General features: G+C 45.5%; 2 protein-coding genes across 4 annotated transcripts in view; one reads left to right on the top strand and one right to left on the bottom strand.

The window, feature by feature from the left end:
- Crot (carnitine O-octanoyltransferase) overlaps nt 1-2361 on the bottom strand; it is a 38220-nt gene extending 35859 nt beyond the window's left edge. For 2 of the 3 annotated variants that reach the window (XM_005083958.4, XM_013123488.3), the window contains exons 1-2: nt 2247-2361; nt 1608-1697 (exon numbers count right to left, since the gene is read on the bottom strand). The gene's annotated coding sequence lies outside the window, so the exon portion shown is untranslated. The remainder of the gene's footprint in view (nt 1-1607; nt 1698-2246) is intronic. The other variant, XM_040735814.1, reaches the window with a different exon arrangement.
- LOC110343500 lies at nt 1384-25058 on the top strand. The gene is made up of 3 exons (XM_040735845.1): nt 1384-1424; nt 1986-2603; nt 20958-25058. Exons 1-3 carry the CDS (start codon nt 1384-1386, stop codon nt 21205-21207), a joined length of 909 nt encoding a protein of 302 aa, XP_040591779.1. The 3' UTR covers nt 21208-25058.
- The last annotated feature ends 720 nt before the right edge of the window (nt 25059-25778 follow it).

The following is a 25778-nucleotide window of genomic DNA, read 5'->3' as shown; positions in this document are numbered from 1 at the left end:
AAGAATGGGGTATATTGGTATTAAATAAAAGGATTTCTGCAAGAATCATTTACAGATTACAAGTAAAAACAGTAACTAAGAAAACAGAAGTTAGTACTGAATGAAAACTCCCTGTCCTCTTATCTCCTATTTTAAAATAGCAAGGTTAAATAAAATATTCTGCTTATGTGCTATAAAAGCTAACAATATCAGAAACAAAGGGATGGCAGATTATTTTGGCTAATACCTTAGGACCTCAAGGTCCAACCTCTTCCTTTTTAATGGTTTCACTTATATCCCGTTTGAATATTGATAAACAGCCATGGACTTGCTAGAAATGAAGTTCTTGGTCCTACATATAGACTCTAACCATTTGCTCCCAGGCAAGTGACTGAAAAAAATGGGTGCATTTTATCTAATGGTGGTGGGCTGTCACAGAACACACTTGAAAGGACTTTGTTCTCTTCCATCTTGTGGGTCCTGGGGATCACACCTGGGTTAGCTGGGTTGGCTGCAGGTGCCATTATCTAACGATGCATCTCACTAGACCTCAAAATTTGTCCTATTTATTTACTTATTATTTTCAGGAAGAATCTCACTGGGTACCCCTGGCAGGCCTGGAATTAGCAATGTAAACCAGACTTGCCTAAATTCACACAGATCTGCCTGTCTCTGGCTCCCAGGTGCTGGGATTAAGGTATTTGCCACCAATACCCACCCAACTGTAGGCAAGTAACTAATAGAATCTCTTTATCTTTGAATGTTTAACCACATGGTCATCAGATTTTTTTAATGCCCTAAAAACCATGCCATAAAGACGATTCATCCTGAAACAACTATATCATGGATCAGAGTAGGCAGAACTGTGTGATGACCTCAACTTCTACCTACCCTTTTTTAGTCACCAGAGCTTGTCATTTTGATAGAAACCCATTACTCCTGTGGTTGCAAATGGGTTTCATCTATTTAAAACATCAGTTTAAATAAGCAGGACTTAACTCACCCATTTGAATTCTTGGGATAGAGATGCTTGCTAAAGCTTCTGTGTCTACACCTGTGATATTAAGGACCTCAGGGACAAACAGTGCTGACAGGAATGGGAACCTCAATCCTACCGCAAGTAAGCAGGAATGAAATGCCGCCAATTCGAGTGAACCTGAAAAAGGACTCTCACCCTAAAATCCCAGAAAATAACTCATAGCAGAAACCTTGATCTCTCCTATTGAGATTCTACACAGGGTAAACAGCTAAACTCAGACTTCAGATGCCACGGAATCTGTGTTCATTTAACTGCTGGGCTTGTTGTGACAGCAACAGGAAACTACTATGCAATGACAAGCAGGACTTTACACTTCCTTGTCACTTAATAGACTCCACTAAGTCGAGAGCAAGAGTACTAAGTTTATGACCACTGTGGTGCTTAACCCCCCCGCCCCGGGCAACAGGTAATGGTAGATTCTTTAAGAGTTATCTTGAGTTGTCGAAGACAGATTAAGTTAGAAAGGGTTCCAATAACATTAAGAACACGATTACAATGAACTTAACTAGAGTGACAGCAAGGCGACAGAGCCACAGAAGTACAAAAGAGAACCAGGAAGACTAAGCAAACAAATAAGAGTGTTGCCTACCAGCAAACCAAGACGAAGCCTTCAGGACTGCCAGGAGCTTGAACAATTCTGGTTTGAAACCACCACCGGGGACCTGAACTAGGCTGGTGACTGCAGGAAGGAAGAAACGCGCTCAAGTTAGGATCAGGAAGGGGTCCGGGGGTGGAGGTGGGGATGGGAGGGGCTAGTGAAAGGAGCAGGAGAAACAGAGAGTGGCCGTCTGCTAGACAGCACGTTTAAATCACTGTAGGACCAGCTATGCTCCAGGCGCCCCCATTAGATGGGCGCGCGGGGCGCGGGGCACCTCCTGGAGCCCGCAGCTAGGCAGAGGGCAGAAGCAGAGAGAAGCTCAGAAACTGCCCCCACCAACCCAAGGACAGCTTCGCACAGTGGATGAAGACAAGTGGGGGGCGGGGGATTAAGAAACAAGCAAGACCAGGGCACCCGGGCACGCTGGCTGGCTGGCGCAACTGGGGGACACCCCCCCCAAACCCGAAGGGCGAGACGCCAGGGGACGCCACGCCCACGCCAGACCCGGGATGCCTCCTGCGGCGCAGCCCGACTGCACTCGGCTCGGCTCCGCGCAGCTCCGGTAACCCCTCGGCCCCTCGCCGCCGTGCAAGGGGAAGGAGAGCGCGCCTTCTGCTCGCCGACCCTCACCTCCGCACCTCGCCCGGCCCTCCGCGATCTGCCGCCAGCAGGGTCGGCCTGCCCAGCCCGGCCAAGCCCTGGAGGTCGACTAGGACGGAAAGCCGCGAGGGTCCCGCCCTGCGCGCGTCGCGGGACGGGATTGGACGGGAGGCCGCGAGGGTCCCGCCCCACGCTGGGAGGGGTGGGCTGCCGAGTCAGGCCGCCCCGGACCTGGCCCCGCCCCCGCCGGCTTCCCCGGCTCGGGTTGCGCTCCTGGCTGCGGACCCCGGGACGCGAGCTTGCCCGCGGTCCAGAGAGACGTCGGAGGCTCCGCCCACGCTCGGGAATCACCCAGTGGGTGAGTGAAGAAGCCCGCGGCTCAGCCTGGTGAGCACCCAACCTCTAGGCGGCGGCTTGGCGCGGCGTCGCTTTCTCTTGTCACGCCCCGGCCGCCCCTCCCCCTCGCGAGTGCGAGCCTCCTTTGCGTGGCCCAAGCGAGAATTCGTGTTCATGCTAGAGTTTTACAGAGGCAGAGGCTTTTTTTTTTTTTTTTTTCTTTGTCTACCCTGTGTGCTGGCAATAGAATAGCAGTCGTACAGATCCGGTTTGGCCTCTGCCTTCCAGACTGAGGTTTGACCAGCTCCCAGCCAGCCCTCTGCTGCAAGCCTTTGGAGTCTCCCAAGAATGGTCCCTATTCAGTCTTGAATTTTCACTGGCCCAAAATGTAGCATTTTTAATCCAGAGTGTAGCCGGGAAAGACTAGAGGAAGACTATGAGATTAATTTAGTCTCACAGGTCAAAGCATTTCCATTTACCCCCCGAAATGAATTGTTTCAACTTTAATCTTATATACACGGTTTATTTCTTCCACGGTTTGATTTTACACGCTGTGCCCTACTTATCCAACAGGGTTTCAAAAAATTCATTTCAATTAATACATTAAAAGCTGCACTCTGTCTTTCCGAATTCCTTTTGATAGTGAAGTCTGCCCTGAACTGTTGAGGCCCTGTGTCATTGAAGGATTTGGTGTAAATAGTCCTACGTTTTCTACAGAATTACTAATGTGATTTATGCCTGTTGAGCTTGCTGGAGGTGTTACGTAATCAAGCTAAGTCATCTAAGTTTAAATTTGCCAAAGTGATTGTGTGATAAATCATTCTGAGTAATGATAAATTTTGCTTACAAGATAGAATTCTTAAACTGATCGAGCTTCTCAGACACCTTCATTGCACTTTCTTTAGTTAAAAAAAAACTCTTTAGAAGTTTATGTATGTTGAGTGTTTGCTGGTGGCAAGGAATCTAGGATCACTGACCGTCACTCTTTCTGTGTGCTTTGTTATGGGGTTAACCCAGGCCTTTATCCAGGGTCTCCACCACTGAGATATTTCCCAGCGCTGCCTTGCTCCCGTCTTCCTGATCTCATCAGAAACAAAGGGTTTCTACAAAGATTTTAGCTTCCCAGAAAGAGAGAAGATGTGCAGGACTGAAGAAAATGAGTGAGACATGGGGTATGTAGGAAAAAATGATTATGTAAGAACAGATAAGCAGATTCCTTAAAACATTTTCTTTCAAATGTATAGTAAATGGTTGCATGTCAAATTTCAAATTGTGTAGTATTCAGATTAAATTTGAACAAGCTTGAATTTCTTAGCACAGGACAGACAGATCTTGATTGGTGAGGAGGATGTTCTAGGAATTTGGAGTATGTTTTATAGCAACAAGTTGTCCCTAGTCTTCCTGCCAGCCGCCATTTGTTGTGGGATTCCCGCCTAGGTCTCATAGCCGCTTTAACCCCCAAATAACACACAGGACGCTATACTAATTATAAAGCTGTTGGCCATTTGCTTTGATTTCTTATCGGCTGGCTCTGACTTAATTATTAACCCATAACTGCTAGTCTAAGTATTTCCACGTGATCTTCTCTTACCAGAGAAAGGGTCCAGACCTCTTACTCCTCTGGCATCCTACATGGTGACTGACTGTACCTCTGTTTCCCAGAATCCTCCACCTCTCCTAGTCCCATCTACCTTGCTTCCCTATTGGCCAACAGTGCTTTATTCATTAACCAAAGAGAGACATATACACAGAAGGACTTCCCCCATCATAGTGGTGATTACAACTTGTTAAAGTTTCTATAAAAATCATTCATTTGTAGTACTGTGTAGCTCTTTTTAAAGATCTTTACCGACAAGTCTGAATACGGTTGACTACAAAAATTATAAGAATATTCTAAATTCTCATTTCTGTCTCCATAGCTGGCTTACTGATAAGACTTGTGGACTTAATGGAGTGTATGGGATACCCTAAAGTTATCCAAAATGAGCAAGTTGAAGAAACACATACTGAAAGGAAAAGTATCAGCTCAGGACCCCATGGCCAAAGGATTGATTTATTTGCGACAGAGGGACAAAGGACAGGGAATAAGAGACAAACACAAGAATATAGAACAAGGCAGAAGGGGAAGGGAACAAGGGAATGGGGGAAGGGACATTTGTCCTGGTGGGACTAAAGACTGCCTCTGGATAGAGAGGAAACAGACTTGGCACATGGGAAAATGGTGGTTTATAAAGTTGGGGGTGAGGTGTTTAATTGTAGTTGGACATGTTAATTAGGTGAGCCAAAGGGGGAGTTTTGATTGCTGGACTTCAATGCTTTGGTGGCTGGACATTCATAGTCAGCCTCAGGAGGAGGAAGTGACCAAATAAGGGTCTATACCTTTGGAGGCTAGCTTTAGGAATGGTAATCTAGCGGTTTTTAGCAAGGCTGAGGGAATGGGGAAGAAGGTCAGGGCCTGCCAGAGCCATGCTCATGAGGCTTAAGCTGGCCAGAGTCCCTTCACTTACAGTTTCTCATTTTTAGTGAGTGGAGGTAGCATACGCCAACAGTAAACTAATTTATGGTAGATACAAATAGATGGTATGAAAAATTAACTGTCTCCTCACGGGGCCTCTGAAAATTACCATCCCTACCAAGAGTACGTGTGCCCTGTTTCACACAGACGCACTCACTTTAGCACTAACGATAGATGTTGATTGCCATTAATGATATTTATATATGTGAACGCCTGCCACCCAAATCCTAGGGGAAGTGTTAGCTTAGCTGTGATCTTCTCATATCTCAGACAAGTCCCTTGCTGCTAAACTGAGCATTTAAATTTTTCCAGCTGCATTGAGATGTAGTTTACATACCAAAAATCACCCCCTTTAAAGTACATAAATAAATAATTTAGTGATAAAACACCCACCAATTCTGTTAGACTGTGTTCCATGGAGGCAGCAACACGGCGATAAAATTAAAGCAAACTGTCCTTTGATCAGAGGTCTCTCCTGTTGTGTCCCCTATCTCAGAGCTGCAAACACGGATAGATGCTGTGTTTATCTTACCAGGAGCTTGCAGATCCTAGCCTGCAGAAGCTGTTAGCAGCATGTTGGGTTGCCTATGCAGAGTTCCTCAGCTCACCTGAGGTGTTATTAGCTCTTGAAGAAGGGGCTGATTTGCCTCACACTTCCACATCCAAGGCCTTCCGGAAGGGGAGACTGTGGAAGAATGCAGCTATTCGCTGGCTCCCTCAGCCTGCTTTCTTCACTCAGGACTGCCTCCCAGAAAGCCATATCACATCCATCAGGAAATGTCCCACAGACATGTCCACAAGCTCATCCGGCGGAGGCCGTTCCTCAACTGAAGGTCCTTCTTCCCAGGTGACTCTGGTTTGTGCCAACTTGGCAAAACTAGCCAGCACACAGTCGTAATGTGATTTTTAGAACATTTTTGTCATTCCCCCAAAGAAATACCATTAGCAGTCGCTCAGTATCCAGCCCTACCCTCAAATGTACTTTCTGTCACTGTAGATTAGATTTACCCAACCCAGGCACATTGTCTGAGCTGAATCATACATTATTTGACCTTTTGTAGTTAGAATTCTTTTACTTACATTCTTCTGATGCATCTATGTTTTAACCTATAACAATATTTCTTTCTTTTATATTTTTTATTTTTAAATTTAAATTTATATTAGAAACAAGGTTGCTTCACATGTCAATCCCAGGTCCCTCTCTTTTTTTCCTCCCCTCCTCCCGTGCCCTCCCACCAACCCCTCCAATATCCCCTCATTTACCCAGGGAGGGTGAGGCCCTCCATGGGTGTGTCCATAGTCTGTCATTTCATCCAGGGTAGGGCCGAGAGTACAGGGTGAGACTGCTTCTCTCATTGTTGGATAGGAGCCCAAAATCCATTTGTATACCTGGGATAAACACTGATCTACTACCAAAGGCTCAATAGATTACCTAGGCCTCCTCACTGACAGCCACATTCAGGGGGTCTTGATCAGTCCCATGCTGGATTCCCAGGCATCAGTCTGGGATTCAAGAGCTAACCCTTGTCAGGTCAGCTGTTTCTTGGGGTTAAACCAGCCCAGTCTTAACCCCTTTGGTCATCAGTCCTCTCTCTCTGTCACTGGATATGATGAGTTCAGCTCAGTTCTCAGCCATGGGAGTCTGCCTCTTCTTCCTTCTGCCACTGAATGAAGGTTCTGTTTCCCAGACTCTCTGGCCATGGGATTGTAGGCTGGCACTCCCCAGATCTATGTCTAAAATCCATATATGAGAGAGTACATGCCATGTTTCTCTTTTTGTGACTGGGTTACCTCACTCAGGATGGTTTCTTCTAGTGCCATCCGTTTGCCTGCAAATTTCAGGATTCCATTGTTTTTTTCTGCTAAATAGCACTCCATTGTGTAAATGTACCACATTTTCTCTATCCACTCTTTGGTTGAGGGGGGGACATCTAGGTTGCTTCCAAGTTCTGGCTATTACAAATAATGCTGCTATGAACATAGTGGAACAGATGTCCTTGTTGTATGAATGTGAGTCTTTGTATATATGCCTAAGAGTGGAGTTGCTGGGTCTTGTGGTAGGTTTATTTCCATTTTTCTGAGGAATCTCCATACTGATTTCCAAAGTGGCTGTACAAGTTGGCACTCCCACCAGCAATGGAGGAGTGTTCCCGTTTCACCACAACCTCTCCAGCATAAATTGTCATTGGTGTTTTTGATTTTAGCCATTCTGACAGGAGTGAGATGGTATCTCAGAGTTGTTTTGATTTGCATTTCCCGGATGGCTAAGGATGTTGAGCACTTTCTCAAGTGCCTCTCAGCCACTTTAGACTCCTCTATTGAAAATTCTCTAGTTCTGTAGCCCACTTTTTAATTGGATCCTTTGGTGTTTTGGAGACTTTCTTCTTGAATTCTTTGTAAATTTTGGAGATCAGCCCTCTGTCAGATGTAAATGAATATCTTTTCCCATTCTGTGGACTGCCTTTTTGTCTTGCTGACTGTGTCCTTTGCCTTACAGAAGCTTCTCAGTTTCAGGATGTCCCATTTATTAATTGTTGACCTCACTGTCTGTGATACTGGTGTTATGTTCAGGAAGCTGTCTCCTGTACCAATTCGTTCATGGGTACCACCCACTTTCTCTTCTAAGAGGTTCATTGTGGCTGGATTTATGTTGAGGTCTTTGATCCATTTGGAATTACGTTTTGTGCATGGCGATAGACATAGATCGATCCGCATTCTTCTACATGCCGGCATCCAGTTATGCCAGCACCATTTGTTGAAGATGCTTTCTTTCTTCCATTGTATATTTTTAGCTTCTTTGTCAAAGATCAGATGTTCATACATGTGTGGGTTAATATCATGGTTTTCAATTCAATTCCATTGGTCTACCTGTCTATTTTTATGTCAATACCAAACTGTTTTCAGGACTACAGCTCTATAATAGGGTTTGAGGTCGGGGATGGTGATGCCTCCAGATGTTGCTTTGTTGAGTAAGGTTGTTTTGCCTATTCTGGGTCTTTTGTTTTTCCATACAATCTTTATTATTGTTCTTTCAAGATCTGTGAAGAATTGTGCTGGTATTTTAATGAGGATTGCATTGAAACTGTAGATTGCTTTTGGCAGGATTGCCATTTTTACTGCATTGATCCTACCTATCCAAGAGCATGGAAGATCTTTCCATTTTCTGAGGGCTTCTTTAATTTCTTTCTTTAAAGACTCAAAGTTCTTTCGATACAGGTTTTTCACTTGTTTGGTTAGTGTTACCCCAAGATATTTTATGTTGTTTGTGGCAATTGTAAAGGGTGATGTTTCTGATTTCTTTCTTAGCCCTTTTATTATCTGTATATAGTAGGGCTACTAATTTTCTTGAGTTGATCTTGTAGCTTGCCACTTTGCTGAAGGTGTTAATCAGTTGTGAATGTTCCCTGGTAGAGTTCTTTGGGTCATTTATGTAAACTATCATATCATCTGCAAATAGTGAGTTTGACCTCTTTCTTCCCAATTTGTATCCCCTTGATCTCCTTTTGTTGTTGTATGGCTCTAGCTAGAACTTCAAGTACAATATTGAAAAGGTATGGAAAGAGTGGACAGCCTTGTCTTGTTCCTTATTTTAGAGGAATTGCATTGAGTTTCTGTCCATTTAGTTTGATGTTGACTGTTGGTTTGCTGTATACAGCTTTTATTAGGTTTAGGTATGTTCCTGTTATCCCGGATCTCTCCAAGACCTTTATCATGAAGGGGTGTTGGATTTTGTCAAAGCCTTTTTCAGCATCTAGTGAGATGATCATGTGATTTTTGTTTTTCAGCTTGTTTATATGGTGGATTACATTGATGGATTTTTGTATGTTGAATTATTCCTGCATTCCTGGGATGAAGCCTACTTGATCGTGGTGAATGATTGTTTTGATGTGTTCTTGGATCCAATTTGCCAGTATTTTATTGAGTATTTTTGCATCAGTGTTCATGAGGGATAGTGGTCTGAAGTTCTCTTTCTTAGTTGTGTCTTTGTGTGGCTTGGGGATCAAGGTTACTGAAGCCTCATAGAAAGAGTTTGGCAAAGACCCTTCTGCTTCTATTGCATGGAATACTTTAAGAAGAATTGGTATAAGATGCTCTTTAAATTTCTGGTAGCATTCTGCACTGAGGCCATCTGGTCTGGACCTGGGCTTTTTTTTGGTTGGGAGACTTTTGATGATTTCTTCTATTTCTATAGGGGTTATAGGTCTATTTAAATTGCTTATCTGTTCTTGATTTAATTTTGGCAAGTGATAGCTATCCAGAAAATTGTCCATTTCCTTTAAATTTTCAAATTTTGTGGAATACAGGTTTTCAAAGTATGACCTGACGATTCTCTGAAATTCCTCAGAGTCCGTTGTTATGTCCCCCTTTTCATTTCTGATTTTGTTAATTTGCATGCTCACACTCTGCTATAACAGCATTTCTTTATTTTACCAGACCAAGTAACTCCATGTTGCATGGATAGAGATACCATATTTTGTTTGCCCATTCATCAAACAAATGTTACCACCTTTTTGATTTTCTGTGTATGTGTCTGTTTGTGTGTATTCATGTGTGTATGGCTGCATGTGTCATATGTGTGTGAGAGAACAACCTTAGAGTGTTTCTTGCATGCCATCTGCCCTTTTCTCTTCTTTTTAGGTAGATTCCCTTTCTGGCCGGACCTCCCCACATAGACAAGGCTAGCAAGCCCCAGTGATCTTCCTGTATCCACTTGTTTCTCCAGCCCAGTTACAAGTGTGTACCATTACACCTGTCTTTTTTTTAAACTGGCTTCTGGGGTTCAAACTTGGATCCTCATGATTGCAATCCAAGCTCTTTTGTGTCTAAACCATCTTCCCAACATTTTATCTTGAACTGACAAAGAAGGTGAAGATGTCTTGGAACCCTTGGGCCCCCCTGCCTCTGCTTCCCAAGTGCTGTACCACCATGCCAACTTTCCTTTTGATTTCTAAAATTAAACCCACCACCAAACACATACAATTTTTACGTAGTGTGTCTTCTCAGTTGCCATTGGTATATATTAAGAGTAGAATTGTGTTGTGTTAATCCTATGTTTAACACTTTTAGAAAGTGTCAAGCTGCTTTGGGAAGCGGCTATAACATTTTAGGTATCTGCCAACATTTTCGAATTTCCTTAATTACAGTAAGGTAACAATGTCATTTGGTACTGGCAGATCACTGCCACCAGCCTAGTGAGTGCAGCTGATATAGGTTTTATTTGCAACTCTGTAAGCACTAGCATCATTGATTATATGTTCAAGTGCTTACTAGCCATCTATACATCTTTTCTAAAGAATGTCTCTCCTAATCCTTCACTCACACTTAAATTATTCTCCCTTCTATCGATGAGTACAAATTTTGTGCAGGACTGCCCTCTGGACCATATTGCTTTCATCTTCAAGACTTCTATTGGGTCTTCTTGGAAACCTCCTCATAGCTGGGCTTGTTGACTGCTGACATTCCCTCTTAGAAGGAGAGGTCAGGAGGGTCATGAGATCCTTTTCTTAGCCATACCTTATAACAAGTTGTATGCAGTTCTGTCCAAATTGTAGGTGGCCTTGGAGAAGGGATGCTGCGTACAGGTGGGGATGGGTTGAGGGAGCAGTCCCATCTACACAGTTGAGGGAGAGTCATTTTCCACACTGATTGCAGACTGCTCAGTGTGATTTCTCTCTGATCACCTACGCTTCCACCCAGAACCCCACACTCATTGTTCTGTAAACAAGTCTAATAAATTTATTGGTTCCCCTGGATGAACAAAAGTCTGTCCATCGGGACCTTAGGAGGAAGAGCAAATGTTGTTTATGTCACCCCCGGGGAAGGAGTTTGAACAACACAGCTCTTTCTTTCCATATCCTGGATACAAAGTCCGTTCTAAGGTGAATGATGTGCAGATAGGTTTCCTCCACTGCTTGAGCTGCCTCTTCACTTTCTTCATAATGTCTGCGGAGGTTTGAATGAGAACGGCTCCCGTAGTTTCTTATTGGAGCGCTTGGGTCCCCAGTTGGTGGAACTGTTCGGGAAGGGTTGGGGGTGTGGCCTTGTTGGAGCAGGTGTATCACTGGGGGCAGGCTTTGAGGCTTCAAAAGACTCAGACCCCTGCCTCCCATACATCACCTTGTATTTGTGGATCAAGACATTGGCTCTCAGCTGCTGCTCCAGTGCCTTTCCTGCCTACCTGCTGCTGTGCTCCCATCATAATGGCCATGGACTGTAGTCCTCTGAAACTAACTCTTTCTCATATGAGTTGCCTTGGTCTTGTGTCTCATCACAGAATAATACAAAAAAGTAACTAAGACAGTGCCTGTTGGAGTACAGTTTTTTTTTTATTTTCATGATGTCCAGATAATACATCCTTAAAAAAAAACTTTCATGATGCTCTAATAAATCATTACCTCCTCCAAAGAGTTTTACATTTTTTCTTAATTTTTGCCTAAAGGGTACTTTTTGGAGTGTGTGTGTGTGTGTGTGTGTGTGTGTGTGTGTGTGTGTGTAATAGTGGTACAAACACAAATCCATTTTTTGTATGTGGAAATTTCCATTTGTTCCAGGAACATCTGATACAAAGACTCTTCTTTGTGCAGTGATTTCTTCGACCCTTTGTCAAACATCATCACATCACAAATGTTGGAGTCTGTTTGTGAGTTCTTGGTCATATTTGATTCGTGTCTATCCTTATCCAGCATAGTTCATCTGACACCTCCCAATTTGTCTTTTTCTCAAAGCTGTTTTGGTTATTCAGGGTCCCTGACTTTCCAAGACAGAGCATTTTACGATTTTACAATATAGCTAGAGACTCCAGAATACAATATTTATAGTATTGTATTTCTCGAAATAGCCCATATTTCCATTTCTTGCATTTTAATAATACTTTTCAGGTTTTAGTTAAGTCTTTTAAAATAACATGAAGTGTTGTAGCAATACAAACAGTTGCAGTTCATCATTCAGCAGTCAGAAAATGCTCACTAGTAAGTGTGATTTATAATTTGTCACCTTGCTGATTCTGGTGCTAGAGATCAAACCCAGCACATCAGACTTGCTACTCAAGTTATCCACCTTGAAGCTTTATCTTCAGCTAGTAGACTGTAGCGGTTTGATTAAGAATGACCCCCATCGGCTCACCTTTTTAAATGTTTAGTCATGAGAAAATGGCACTATTTGGGAAGGATTAGGAGGCATGACCTTGTTGGGGGAAGTGTTTCACTGGAGGTGGGCTTTAAGACTTCAAAAGTCCACACCAAGCCCACTGTCTTCCTCTCTCTCTGTGGATCAGGATGTAGCTCTCAACTTTCTCTCCAGGACTATGCTTGCATTCCATCATGCTTCAAACCATGATGATAATAGACTAAACCTTTGAAACTGTTAAGCAATCCCCAAATTAAATGTTTTCCTTTAGATGGGTGTGCTCATTCAAGGATTTTAGTTCCACCACTTGAAAGGCAGAGGAAAAAGGATCCTGCATTTGAGGCCAGCATAGTATATGTAGTGCGTACTATACCGAGAAACCCTGTCTCGACACCCCCCCCAAATTATTTTAATAAGAGTTGCCTTGATGGTCTTGCCTCACAGCAATACAGACTAATACAGATATTTCTTCTTGTTAGATTTTATAGTATAAATTTGTTTCAGACCTCATATGGATGCATGTTTTATACTATACTTAGTCTATTAAAATGCATGCACAGGCCAGGGGGTGATGAGGAACACCTTTAACCCCAGTACTTGAGAAGGCAGGCGGATCTCTGTGTGTTCGAGACCATCCAGGTCTACAAGGGCTAGTTCCAGGACAGCTTCCAAAGACACAGAAAAACCCTGTCTCGAACCCCCCCCAAAAACAATAAATGAATAAAAATGCATATATATTTTCTCTTAAGTGTTCCGAGGCTATTGGATTATTTAAAAAGAAAACTTCTGGATATTTAAGCATTATTTCTGATTTGGGTTCTGTCCTTACATTATCAGCAAATAATCCTAAACACAAAAGAGACCCTGATAAGGCTTTGTATAGAGAAGATACCATATTTCCTTTGACTTATGTTCTGTTACTATAACTGAGAACCTCAGACTGAGTAATTTATGAAAACTAATTTATTCCTTATATTTCTGGATTCTTCTACAGAGAGTTTCTGCTGTTGGGAACTTGGCAGAGACTCAAGACACTGCATCACAATGGAAAGGCAGAACAAAATAGCAAGAAAGAGCTTCCTTTCAAACCACCCACTGAAAAGTTCATTAGCTCAGTCATCCATGACATACCATGAATAAAGGAATTAGGTTTGCAACAAGTGAAATTTGAGGAACACATTCAAATCATAGAAATAGCCTTTCATGCACCTCAAACAATTTATATCTTCTCTAAGTCGTTATTTTTATATTTGCCTTTCATTTAAAGTAAATAAAATTGTAGTTTTTAGTTACTCAGTACTTTTATAAAATTTTGTAGTAAGGATACTTGTATCAGCCATCAGATGAGATGGAGACACCTTTAAACGTCTTTCTTTTAAAAATATTTTCAAACACTTTATTTTTTGTGTATGAGTGGTGTGTGTGTGTGTGTGTGTGTGTGTGTGTGTGTGTGTGTGAACCATGGGTGTTTGCTGTCTACACAGGTCAGAGGAGGGATCCTCTGAAACCAGGGTTACTGATTGTTGGGAGGGAGCCATCATATCAATTCTCTGCAACAACAAGTACACCCAACCACTGAGTCCTCTCTCTAGCTTCAGATTATGCAACTGAAAAACAATGGTTCAGCTGGTAAAGACAGGTTCCTGCTGCCAAGATTGAGATAATAGAAGGAGAGAACTGTGTGACAGACTTCCTTAGGAGATGCAACACACACGCAGAGAGACAGACAGACAGACAGACATCTATTCACTCCAGACATGTAGTTCACAACACACCAAAGTACAGACACCATCAAGGTCCAACTTGGTAACCATGTGAGTTTTCTAGCACAACAAAGGGGATTCTACAGGGAGTGAGCACTGAGAAGCAAGCAAACCAAGAACGTTGGAGCATTTCCAAGAGGTGTGTGGAGTATCCAGTATCCTGGGGCTGCAGTTTAAGGGTTCTGCCGTAATGTCTCTGGTGCTCGGAGAGCTCCGTGTGATAAGTCTGAGAGTGGAAGCAAGTCCCTTGACCCTCTGTGCCACCAAGGATAATTTTGACCTCTTTTCCCCAGGAATAGAGCTATCTTGTGTGATAGACAAATTTCTGACATGTTTCTCAATGCCCATCTTTGCTGTGTAGCCCATCCCAATATAGTATGGTGTCTGGGGTCAAGATGCAGCCAACAGTCCTCTGTGAGGTCTGGAGAGGAGGGGTTTAAAAGGTTGTACACATATTGTAGAGAGAGAAGAGCTCCAGAGCTCTCTTGGTTGGTCTGGCTAGGGACGGAAGCTTGGGTCGTTTTCCTTCCTCATTACGGAGCCTCAGTAGGGGTAGTTGTAGGCTCTAAAACCTCACCCCCATCCTGAATAGGGCTAAGTATTCAGTTAGGGCCAATGGGTTTTGGGATTCACTCTACCCACGGGGAAATTTTTTGAATGGTGAAAAGTATCCCATAATATTTTCAGTCCTGGAAGTACAACTGAAGTCCCCATGTCTTTCCCATTGCCCAAACCTGGAGAAACCTTTATAAACAGCCATTTGGGTCTTTTTTGTGTGGGGGGGTTGTTTTTCGAGACAGGATTTTTCTGTAAAACAGTCCTGGCTGTCCTGGAACTCACCCTGTAGACCAGGCCGGCCTGAAACTCACAAGAGATCTGCCTGCCTCTGCTTCCTGAGTGCTGGGAGTAGAGGTGTGCATCACAATCGCCTAGAATAAGGGATGCTCAGCTGTTGGGGTCTAGGCTCACAACCAAAAAGATATACAGTCATTTGTATCCGATTTAACTTCTCCAACTGTTGGCCAGATTGGTGTCCCTCCTTCCTAAGGAGAAGGTCTTTATCCCCATCTATTTGTTTACCCATGGCCCATGTGTCTCACATCCCCAGGAGGAGAGGTGATAATCCTCTGGTCCCTCACAATTTGGTTTTCCCACTGAGCAGGCATAGAATGAATATTAGGAAGGCTGGTCTCCAGAGTATGGTGTGCACAGCTGTAATTGTGATACCCATACACATATCTGCAAGCCCCCAGAGACTTTGGGAGCCTTCTAACCTAGTGAAACACAGAGATCCATGTGGAACGTGGGGGACACACATGTGGTGACATTGGCTAGCATAGACCCATCTGTAGTATAGAGTAGGACCCATAACATCAGGACTGGTGTATGTGGGTTGTTGGCACTTATCCATCCCATCATGGAGAATAGGAAAGTCAATGGAAGAGTCTTAGCTTTTGTGGGTCCTGTGGATGGGGTCATACAGTCCACCTTTGGTCTTAGTTCTCATTGGGTCGCCTGTTTGGGACTGGCTTTAGGTGGGAGTAGTGCACCCAGGATTTGACTCCATCTACTTTCACCACCGACAGAATAATTGTGTGGGGTCCCTTCCAGCAAGGCCACAAAGATTTCTTTTGGTGACATTTGGACCAAACGAGGCCTCCTGGCTTGTAGCTATAACGTTGCCAGGGGTAGGGGTGGGGGGTTCATATATGTGCTGGAGCAGAGGGAGCAACCTGTCTTGGGTATGTTCTGGGGCCTACACCGAGTAAAGCAAAGTAAGATTAGGTATTTCAGCTAGGACCTTGGATCTGATCCTAGGGCAGAGAGGGGAGGACTCTCAGACATAATCTCATTGGGGTCAGTCCTTGAGGATAGGGAGTACTCCTAACTCCAAGAAGGGCAAAGGGAAGGAGGGCTGTCCAGTCCTCACCAGTGTCCAGGTTAATTTAGTCAAGGTCTCCTTTAGAGTCTGGTTCATCTCCTTTATAGTCCAATTAATCCTTTCTGTCTGTCCTGAACTCTGGGGATGGTACACACAATGAACTTTTCAATTAATCCCCCAAACCTTAGACAGTCCTTGAATCACCCGAGATACAAACGCTGGTCCATGGTCTGAACCTAGTGCAGCAGCAATCCAAACCTAAGGATGATCTCTAGCAGTTTCTTTGCTACTATGGGCACTGACTCTCCTTTTGTTGTAAAGGTCTCTGTCTAACCAGAGAAGATGTCCACCAGTACTAGTAGATACCTATGTCCTTAGTGCCTGGGCCTTCCCTCAGTGAAGTCTATTTCTCCAAAGACTCCTGATGTCATATCCTTTTCCTGTTTCCCAGGCTCCTGAAAATGTTGTGGGCCAGGGTTGGTGGCCAGGCAGGCAGGACATCTGGAAACAAGGTCTTGCAGTGTAAAATTTAGGGAAGAGATGAGATAACCTTTAGAGAACAAGGTGAATGATTTTGTTTTACCAAGATGGGTGTTCTCATGAAGCTGCTTGATTAAAGTCCTTCCTAGAGCCTGGGGTAGAACTATGCATCTGCCTGAAGAATACCACCACCCCTGTTTAGTTGACCTTGTTGGACAGACCTTGGGAAAATTCGTCATTTCCAGTTGAATGATGGGTGCATCTGGGAGGGCTGGTGCTGGTAGTAGGAGCATTGCCCGTGTCGGACGACCCTGAGCTGCTTCTCTCGCCACTGGGGTTTCTGAGAGCCTCAGTTGATCGTCCCTGCCTCCACCCCTGCTGGCGTCCAGCGTGATGAATTACCAAGACCTGCTTTGGGTCCCAAAGAGCTCCCAGGAGATCAGGAATCTCTTGCTTGTTTTTGATCAACTTACCTTCAGTGGTAAGAAGTCTTCTTTCCCCGTTAATAGCTCCATGAACGTGGAGTTTGGCAAAAACATAGCAAATGTCAGTGAAAATATCCTTCCTTTACCCAACCTTAGGGCTATGGTAAGTACAATCACTTTAGCCTTGAGGGGGTGGGGCAGAGGTGCCTGGCAGATGGGCTTCCACCCACAGTGTCTCCTCCAAGGGTGCCCACTGCAGCCCCTGTCAACCTCTGCCCCCTTTTATGAAACTTCTGCTACTATACGTTTCCAGATTCAGGGAGGCCAATAGGACGTCGGTCAGATCAGGCAGGTCTGATGTTCTGGAAGCTGGATATTATGTCCACACAGTCATAAGGAGGCCGCCGGATTGAGTGTGGATGGTTGGGCAAATGTGATTTTAGGTTGGTTTAGCAGTAAAGCTTGGTGGCAGCTCAGGCGGGCATTTGTTATCCATTGTGGTAGGGGCTCCTCAAGAAACTTTCTACTGCATGTGGGGCCATGATGGTCGCGTTCTGTCCCAGAGTGAAGTCGTCAGAGTCTTTATCAAGCAGGGCCAGCCATCCAGCCACTACAGAAGCCAGGTTTTAGATAAACATGCTATTGGACAGTGCTTTGGTGCAAGCTTTTGAGTGAGCACCTCTTTGACAACTCCTGCGTTTTCATCCACAAAGAGATGGAAAGGCATGGGTACGTCCAGCAGTGCTACGGCCTACACCAAGACCAAGGCCTGTTTGTTGTCCCTGAAAGTTTTATCCTGGACCTCAGCTCAAGGCAGTTTACCCTCAGGGCCTTTGGTAGTCTCATAGAGAAGCCTGGCCATTTCAGCAAATCTGGGGATCCAAAATCAGCAGTATCCCGCACTTACCAGAAATTCTCACACTTGTCTCTTGGTGAGGGGGATCGGGATCCCAAAAATGACTTGTGTACAGGAGGTAGACAGGGCCCTTTTACCTTCACGGAGGTCAAATCTCAGGTAGGTGGCTGTTTTTGGTACAAAGTTGAGTTTCTGTAGTCTACACTCAATATCCCAGAGTCTGGAGGACCTGCAACAGTCCTTCAGTGGCCTGTCAACAGAACAATTCATCTTCAGTCACTATCGACAAGCCATCTACATGCTGCAGGAGCATGACCTGGAGAAATCTGAGACAGTACTCACTAGCGAGCAGTCAGCTGCCATCATTCCCTGGACTAGCTTCCTAGCCTCCTTCAAAATCCTTTCCCTGTCTTCATAAGGGAAGAGGATTAGTAACAACTGCCAACAGCCATCCCATGTGGGTGGGCAGGTGAGTGTGGAAAATGGTTTCTAACAGGCAACTCATAGCCTGCAGGTTCTTGGAGAATGGGAGACTTTGGCTTTTCCAACTATCGATATCATTCTAGTGAAAGGAGTGTATATCCGACGGAGTTCCTGGTTCTTCTTTCCCCATCATTGGGCACCCTGCATGGGATGGGCCTGCCTCAAGGGTAGGACTGAGGATCCCAGGCCCCCAGGGGGGCTGGTAAGATGCCTCAGAGTGGGTTTGAGGTGAGGAGAGGGAATTGGGGTCAGAGGAGGACACCTGCTTGTCTTTAACTGTAGTAGTTTTTGGGTAGGAGGGGGATCCTGCCGGAGCAACCGCTGCCATTTTACATAGTGGACCATAAGGAGAGGTAGGGGCTCCTCAGAGGAAGATGTGATGGGAGACAGAGGGTTAGCAGGGCAGACAGCAGGGATTCCATCCAGTTATCTCCACAGGTAGGACGGAAGCCATTTCCGGGGTCCTCCAAGAGGATCACACAGGCCACTATTTAAGGCATTTGGACAGGTGTCTTGGGCAGCCAAAAATCCTTGCATGGACTGTGATAGAAACAGAGTGATTAAAAATGCCCTCAGGAGGCCAGCTGACTCCAAAAGCTGACAGAGAGTGCGGAGCTTCCTGTGGAAAGTGAGATCCCCTGATTACGGGGCTTTCTTCTTGAATCCCTTAAAATGCTGTAAAACTAGGTCTAGGGGATAATTAGGGAACGAAGATGGAGCTTGCTGCATGATCTCAAAGTCAGAGAGAAGACTAATAGTGAGTGAACAAAGTGAAACCAAGAATCCTACCTGGCAAGGACAATGAGACCCGTAGTGTGCCACAAGAGAGACACAACAACACAGGCAGAGGTGACAGAGATGATGGAGACAGTAAAACACAATCCTGTGAGGGAGGGTGGGTCAGCTGCCTCTTCAGCTGATTCCCAGAAAACAGATAGATGCTGTAGACACTCCTGGGGGGCAGCGGGGGATGGGGGCGCAGGTGACCCAGATGCCCCAGACACTCCCTTGTGGGACACTGGAGGCTGGACTCAGCTGCACCTGCGGCTTTTCCCCCAAAGAGGGATCAGACATCTCTTGTCTCCCTCCGACCCTAAGAGCAATACTGCATCCAGTTTCTACTCTGTTGGTTCCAGGCAAAAGGCACCACAACCCCCAAACCTCTAGTACTTACCGCAGGAGACTGTCACAAGGGTCAGGAGACAATAGTTTGGACAGAGATTCAAACTGCTGGAGTCCTGGATCCCGGACAGCCCCCAAAATGTTAGGGTGCAAGAATGCGGGAATAATTCACCACAAAAAACAGGGTTCAAGCAATCCAAAATGTATTTGGAAAAACTGATACATCAGGGAGGTGGCAGGTTGCAAGCTCCAGACCACATCCTCAAGGTGGGGGCAATTGGAATTCTGTTTTGTGCCAGTTTGTTCTGCTCTGAGCAGCAGTCTCCAACCCCTTGCACAAGTGTCTAGGATGAAGCCCATTGCCCACCGGAATCTAACAGTAATAATGTAATAAAAATGTTTTTAGACAATGTAAAACACAAATATTTGAAATTCTCCTTTAGTGAGCATCCGGATACTTGATGTTATTTATGATTTGAACGTTGAATTGGCTAAAGTATCCTCTGACCCAGAGACAGAAAACCATTTCTATGGAACTTTGGAGCTGCATTGCTTATTATAGTGCCCTGACCAGCAGGGCACAACGGGTTCGAACCCATGGGAACCTGGAATGACGGAGACAAGAAACATGAGAGAGATGGACAGCAAGACAGACCTTCCGATCAAGCTGCCGTTTAATGAAAGTTCTTTAGGGGCTTAAATAGGGGAAATGAGATAGGGGATGCAGGACAATAAGGGAGGGGTCGGTGCCTAGTAATCGGCTGAGGAGTGTTCTTGGTCATGTACTGAGGGGTGCTGGCAGACCACCACTGAGGCTGAGCAGCAGGAATGAAGAGGTGTTAGTGCTAAGCAGCCTAGTTGCAAGGAGGAGGGTTGAGTAACCTAACTGTAGATTGCTATCAGCTTTTCCTGTGAGCCCAGGTTCTATTCATAGGGAAGCTGGGGAGGGGACGGACTATTCTTAAAATAGACTGACAGTGCCTGGCGTTGGTGGCGCACGCCTTTAATCCCAGCACTCGGGAGGCAGAGGCAGGTGGATCTGTGAGTTCAAGGCCAGGCTGGACCGACAGCCTCCAAAACAGAGAAACCCTGTCTCGTAAAACCAAAAAAAAAAAAAAAAAAAAGACTGACAGTATTTACAAGAGGTTCTAAATAATGATGGCTCCCAACATTATAGTTTTTACTCTCTACAATGTCTGTGTCACAGGGCAGAGGTGCACAGGCATGGTGTAATGTACTCACATCATTAGTATCACGGGTCTGTTTCAAAGACCACGTTTGTGGAATCCACTCTTATTTTCCCTTGTCAAGTCCCTTACCATGTCAAGTTCATCTACAATGTTCTTACATGTGAGGGACTTGAAATACATGCTGTACACAAATGGAATATAATTTTACTGAAGTTAATTAAGCACCAGATTTAAAAATATTTCCTGTCAGGTTACTGGTTACACTTTTTTCCAACATAATTTTTTTAAATTGATCATTTGCATAGTAGACCTGATCACACTCACTTCCCATTACTCCCAGGTCTCTCTCCCCACCCTTGTGACTCCCCCCCCAAATGTCCAATTTGTGTTGCCCATATACTCACTGGAGTATGGTCACACTCCCGGTGACCAGCCACTTAAGGAAAACAGAGTTGTCCTATCTCACACCCCAGAAGCCATCAGTTGTGGGCCTCAGCATCCTTATCATAAATTTTAGATGTTCTCTTCAATGGTTTCCTGTAGAGGCTGTTTCTTTCTTTTGAGGTTGTCACGGAGGTCTCCTGTGTCTCTCCCTCTCAACTGTGAGTCTGCAGTCATCAATACCACTGCAGAAGAAGCTCCCTTGTCCTTTACAATCAGTGGGAACACAGATCATGGTTTCTGGCTCCAGCACACATCACAGACATCCCCATGGCCTCTGGAGTCGGCGTATGCTACAGATGTCGTCATGCTCTCCAGTGGCAGTACAGACCACAGACATCAACCCATCCCTCTGCTGCAGCTTGGGCCTTAGACTCCATCATAACTCTCGGCTGTCGCCACGGATACCAACATGGCCTCAGGGGCAACATGAACCATGGATACATCAACATGGCTTCAGTTGGCAGAACAGACAGACCACGGACAGCCATATGGCCTCTGGTGAAAGCACGGGCCGTGGACATCTACATGATCTCTAGTGGCAGAATAGACCACAAACAACAATATGGCCCTGAGCCACAGCATGGACCACAGACACCCTCATGAACCTCTCTGGCAGCATGGACCATGGACCCCAACATGGCCCCAGGTGGCAGCACAGGCCATTCGCATTACCGTGGGCCCCCCTGGACATCAATAGAGCTTCAGGCACAGCACAAACCACAGACATCCAAATGGCCTTCAGTGGCAACATAGATTATGGATATCAACACAGCTGCCAGCTACAGCCGGGCATCCTTCCAGCCTCTGGTGGTAGTAGGGGCCTCAGCCGTTGACGTGGCCTCCAGTGGAAGCTCAGTCCATGGGTGTCCACATGACTCTCCGGCTGAATCACAGCCTGGAGCGGAAGCAAGGACCTCAGCATGGCCTCTGGCTGTAGCACAGACCACAGATACCAACCTGGCCTCCAGGGGCAGCATGGACTCTGGAGGCCTTTCGAGGAGGTCCATTCCAGAAAGCAAACCATTCTTCATCTCAGATAGCCTGTCAATGCTCAGAGCCAGGGTGACCGTGCAGCTCGGCAGCACGTTCAGGGGCCGAGTCTGTGAAAGCTGCAGTTTGCCGCCACACAGCAGCCTGTCAAACCTGCTCAGCATCAGCATGCCCTGTTGTCCCGTCGTCCTGCCCCCCACAACGCCGTCCTGTCTACTGCAGCCTTCTCCCTCGCCTGTCACCGCCGTAGCCTCTGTAGTTCCCCCGCTCTCCGCCTACAACACACTACTCTGCTCCTCCGCCTTTCCCACTTCTCCACTGAATGCAGTGGCCTTGCAAACTGCAGTGTGTCACACAGCATATTCTTTGGCCCGATTGGGTTTATACACAAATACTGCAGCGAGTCATTGGTCTGGTTCGAGGTTTCCGGTTTCTGAAGCGCTGTAAATACTGGACCATGGCTAAGACTCCTCTTGGATATTCTGCTGTTGCCCAGAGTCAGGGTGATCTGGTGGCTAGACAGTGTCCGGAGGCAGCGAGGGCAGGATCCATGAGAGCTCCAACCCTCCACACACCCCCCTGCCCTCCATGCAGGCTGCCCAGAGCGCTTGCTGCCTGCACAGTACCTCAGCCCTGCACTCCCCTCCTCCCAGCAGTGGCTCCACACTGCAGGCAGGATGTGGGACTAAAGACAAATCTGTTCAGTAACGCCACATTCTCTGTCTGCTCCGTCAGGATGCCGTGTGGTCCCTTTGCCATGCTCCCCCAGCGGCACGGCTCTGCCCTGCCATCTTTCCTTCCGGTTTTGTGAGTCCACCTTTTAAAAGCATCTTCCCATAGGACCTGCCTATTTGTTGAGTAGTTCTGGGGATGCTTTGGGCTCTGCAGACATCCTCCTCCATCACCGTGTCTTTCCTTGGGGCTTCCATGGGTCTCTCCGGCTCCTCTGAGCTGCTCCAAAGTCCCAAAATGGGTACTGCCAACTGCTGCCATCTTCAAACACAGCCACGCTTCGGACCATGCAGTGAGGCTCCTCTGGTTACGGTTCAACAAGCTCTTAGTGTTAATTTTACTCCCTTGGTAAAGTCGGTTTTTCCTTCTTTCTTTCCTGTTAGTCGGTTTCTTCTCTCTCCCCTTTCTTCCTTCTTCCTTCCCTCTCTCTTTCTTTCCTCCTCCCTCCCTTCCTTCCTTCCTTCCTTCCTTCCTTCCTTCCTTCCTTCCTTCCTTCCTTCCTTCCTTCCTTCCTTCCTTCCTTCCTTCCTTTCCCTCTTGATGGAGATTGGCCCCAGGGCCTCATCTGCAGCTAGGAACAATTGCAGGTTCACTCTGTTAGAGTGCAGATGGAGCCACCTGTGATTTCCCCCATATGCCATTCACTTTAACTTTAATTGCATGATGGCTGACTCTGATGTGACCTGAAAAGGTCAGAATGTTGATAGGAGTGTGGATCATAAAGATTGTCGGAAACAAAGGATGTTTTGAAGGGAGCAGGCAAACACATCTTGGCCTAAGTACTACCATTTTGACTTCAGACTCCATTTTACTTGTAGGGTGAAACACAGTTCAAGTTTCCAAGCCCTAGCGGAGCTGAGACCTTTCCGATGGCTGACAGACCTCCTCCTTAAACAATAGAAATAGTCTGTTGTCCCCATGGCTGTTCCTAACAACAGAAAGAACAAACGAATCCGATTGGTTGGGCTGAAGAGCTCCCATTTTGTTGGTTGACAATGATGAAACACACAAGGAAAGTCCCTAATCTTTGACTTCCGATTGGTGAAAATTGTAACTCAGCAACAAATGTTTGTGAGTTTTGTGCTTTTAAACCCTTCTTCTGCTCCTGCTTGGGGCTGCCAGGAGGAACAAGGCTCCCAAGTCCTTGTCCTGAAGCCTTGATCAATCAGTGACCCACTTATGTGATGACTTACTAAAATCTCTGGAACCCATACGTGTTGTCTCTCTCCTTCCTCGTGGTGCACAAGGGACTAGGGGCACCAACTTGCTGATGAAAACTGCAGACAGCGACTTAAGCTGACCCCCACAAGTCTACATGGGGTGCAGCCATGAAGGCAGCAGTTAAGGGGCTGCCTGTCTGGAGAAAGTTTGGCGCTTAGCAAACTTTCCACATGTGTGGTTTGTGGTCGCCCAGCCTTCTGGATACTGAGGAAAAGCTGCAGCTACGAGATTAAGAAGCAGAGATAGACTGTTACGGGAGCTAACTCAGGAGGAACAGTGGTCCTAAGACCCAATCAGCACTTTCGTCAGACTCCTTGCTGTGTGTGGCAAGCAACTTAAGGGAAGAATGATATATTTTGGTTTCAGGCCTCAGAAGCTTCAGCCCATGGTCAGATGGCGTCGTAGATCTTAGAGCCACGGCATGGCAGAGAAAATGTGACTGGTGATTGGTGGACCAAAGCTGTCAACTCACGATTGCCAGAAAGCAAAAGACGACTACTAGGAAGGGACCAGGGCCAAGATATACCCTCCAAAGGCACAGAACCAAGGACTTGCTTTCCTCATCAGGACCTCACTTTACACAGCCCTTCCACCCCTCAATATTATACTTAATTTTTTAATAAGCCAATAGATGAAACAACTTATATTAGGGCCTTCATGATCTCTCTCTGGAAATATACTCAGACACACCTGGAGAGATGTGTTACTAATCTAGGTATCTCTCAGTCTAATAGAGTTGACAATCGAGATGAAACACCAAGAAATTTATATTTTGGGAATCCGGAACATTTGATAGCATTCAAATAGCATCAGTTTGTGCATCAGAGAAGTGGGTCTCCATGGGATTGGTGATTATGCTAGCACCCACATGTCTGTATTTGTTATATTTGTTACTTTTCCCATCACTGTGATAAAATATCTGACAAAGGCAATTTCAGAGAATAAATATTTGTTTTAGAGTTTTAGGGGAATTCAGTCCATGTGGAAGTGTTGGTGTTAGGAGTAGCCCAGTCTATATTGATGGGTATCTGAGGTAGCTGATGACATCAGGGTGACTGACCAGTAATACTCAGGCCAGTGCCAGAAATGACTATTACCTTGATGGCCTGACCCTAGCAATACATCTCTGTCAGCTTGCCTATGAGGACATATGTCCCAGCGAATTTGTAGTCCCTTAAAGCCATATCACCAACTAGGGGCCAAGTATTCAAATACATGAGCCAGGAGTGAGGTAGGGAACATTTCATAGTCAAGCTGCAATAAATACATTTCCTTGAATTCTTTATGTATCTTTTGACTTGTGGTTGTTGCCCACAATGGTCTTTAAGGTGATAATCCAGCCATTTTAAAATCACGACAAGATTATTAAGTATACTCACAAGCAACAGGTATTACAGGCATACAGGTGACTCAAGAATAGCTACATTACCAAACGTCCCACCGTGGCATAGGTCCTGACCTCAGGAAAGCTGCACAGTTGAGTATAGCCCTCGTTAACTTTCCAATTGTTCTACCCTCTAGCGTGTGCCAGAGATCCAGCAGGATTTCAGTCGCACAGTCTTTTCTTACCTACAATTGTGACACAGACTTAGAAACTCCCTTTGTTAAAACCTTTAACCCTTCACATGGCTCAGGTGATGCCTGATAGATGACTAAAAGCAGGATAAAGCATGGCATCTCTGCTTCTGTATCAGTCTTTTCTGTCAGAAGACACCTGGAGTCCTGCTCAACTCTTCCTGTAGACACATAAGCCATTCAAAAATTGTCTGTCTGAAAGTTGATGTGCCCTAAATTTACCTCACCTATCCCAAAACTGTTCAAGGTTCAATGTATAAAAATAAAAGTAATGGCTGGGCATTGGTGGCACACACCTTTAATCCCAGCACTCGGGAGGCAGCAGCAGGTGGATCTCTGTGAGTTCGAGGCCAGCCTGGTCTACAGAGCGAGTGCCAGGATAGGCTCCAAAGCTACACAGAGAAACCTTTTCTCAAAAAACCA

This window comes from Mesocricetus auratus, unplaced genomic scaffold (genome assembly GCF_017639785.1).
Source record: "Mesocricetus auratus isolate SY011 unplaced genomic scaffold, BCM_Maur_2.0 Super-Scaffold_100051, whole genome shotgun sequence".
NCBI lineage: Eukaryota > Metazoa > Chordata > Mammalia > Rodentia > Cricetidae > Mesocricetus > Mesocricetus auratus.
The sequence above is the reverse complement of the archived record's forward strand: the minus strand, read 5'-3'. Positions and strand labels throughout refer to the sequence as shown.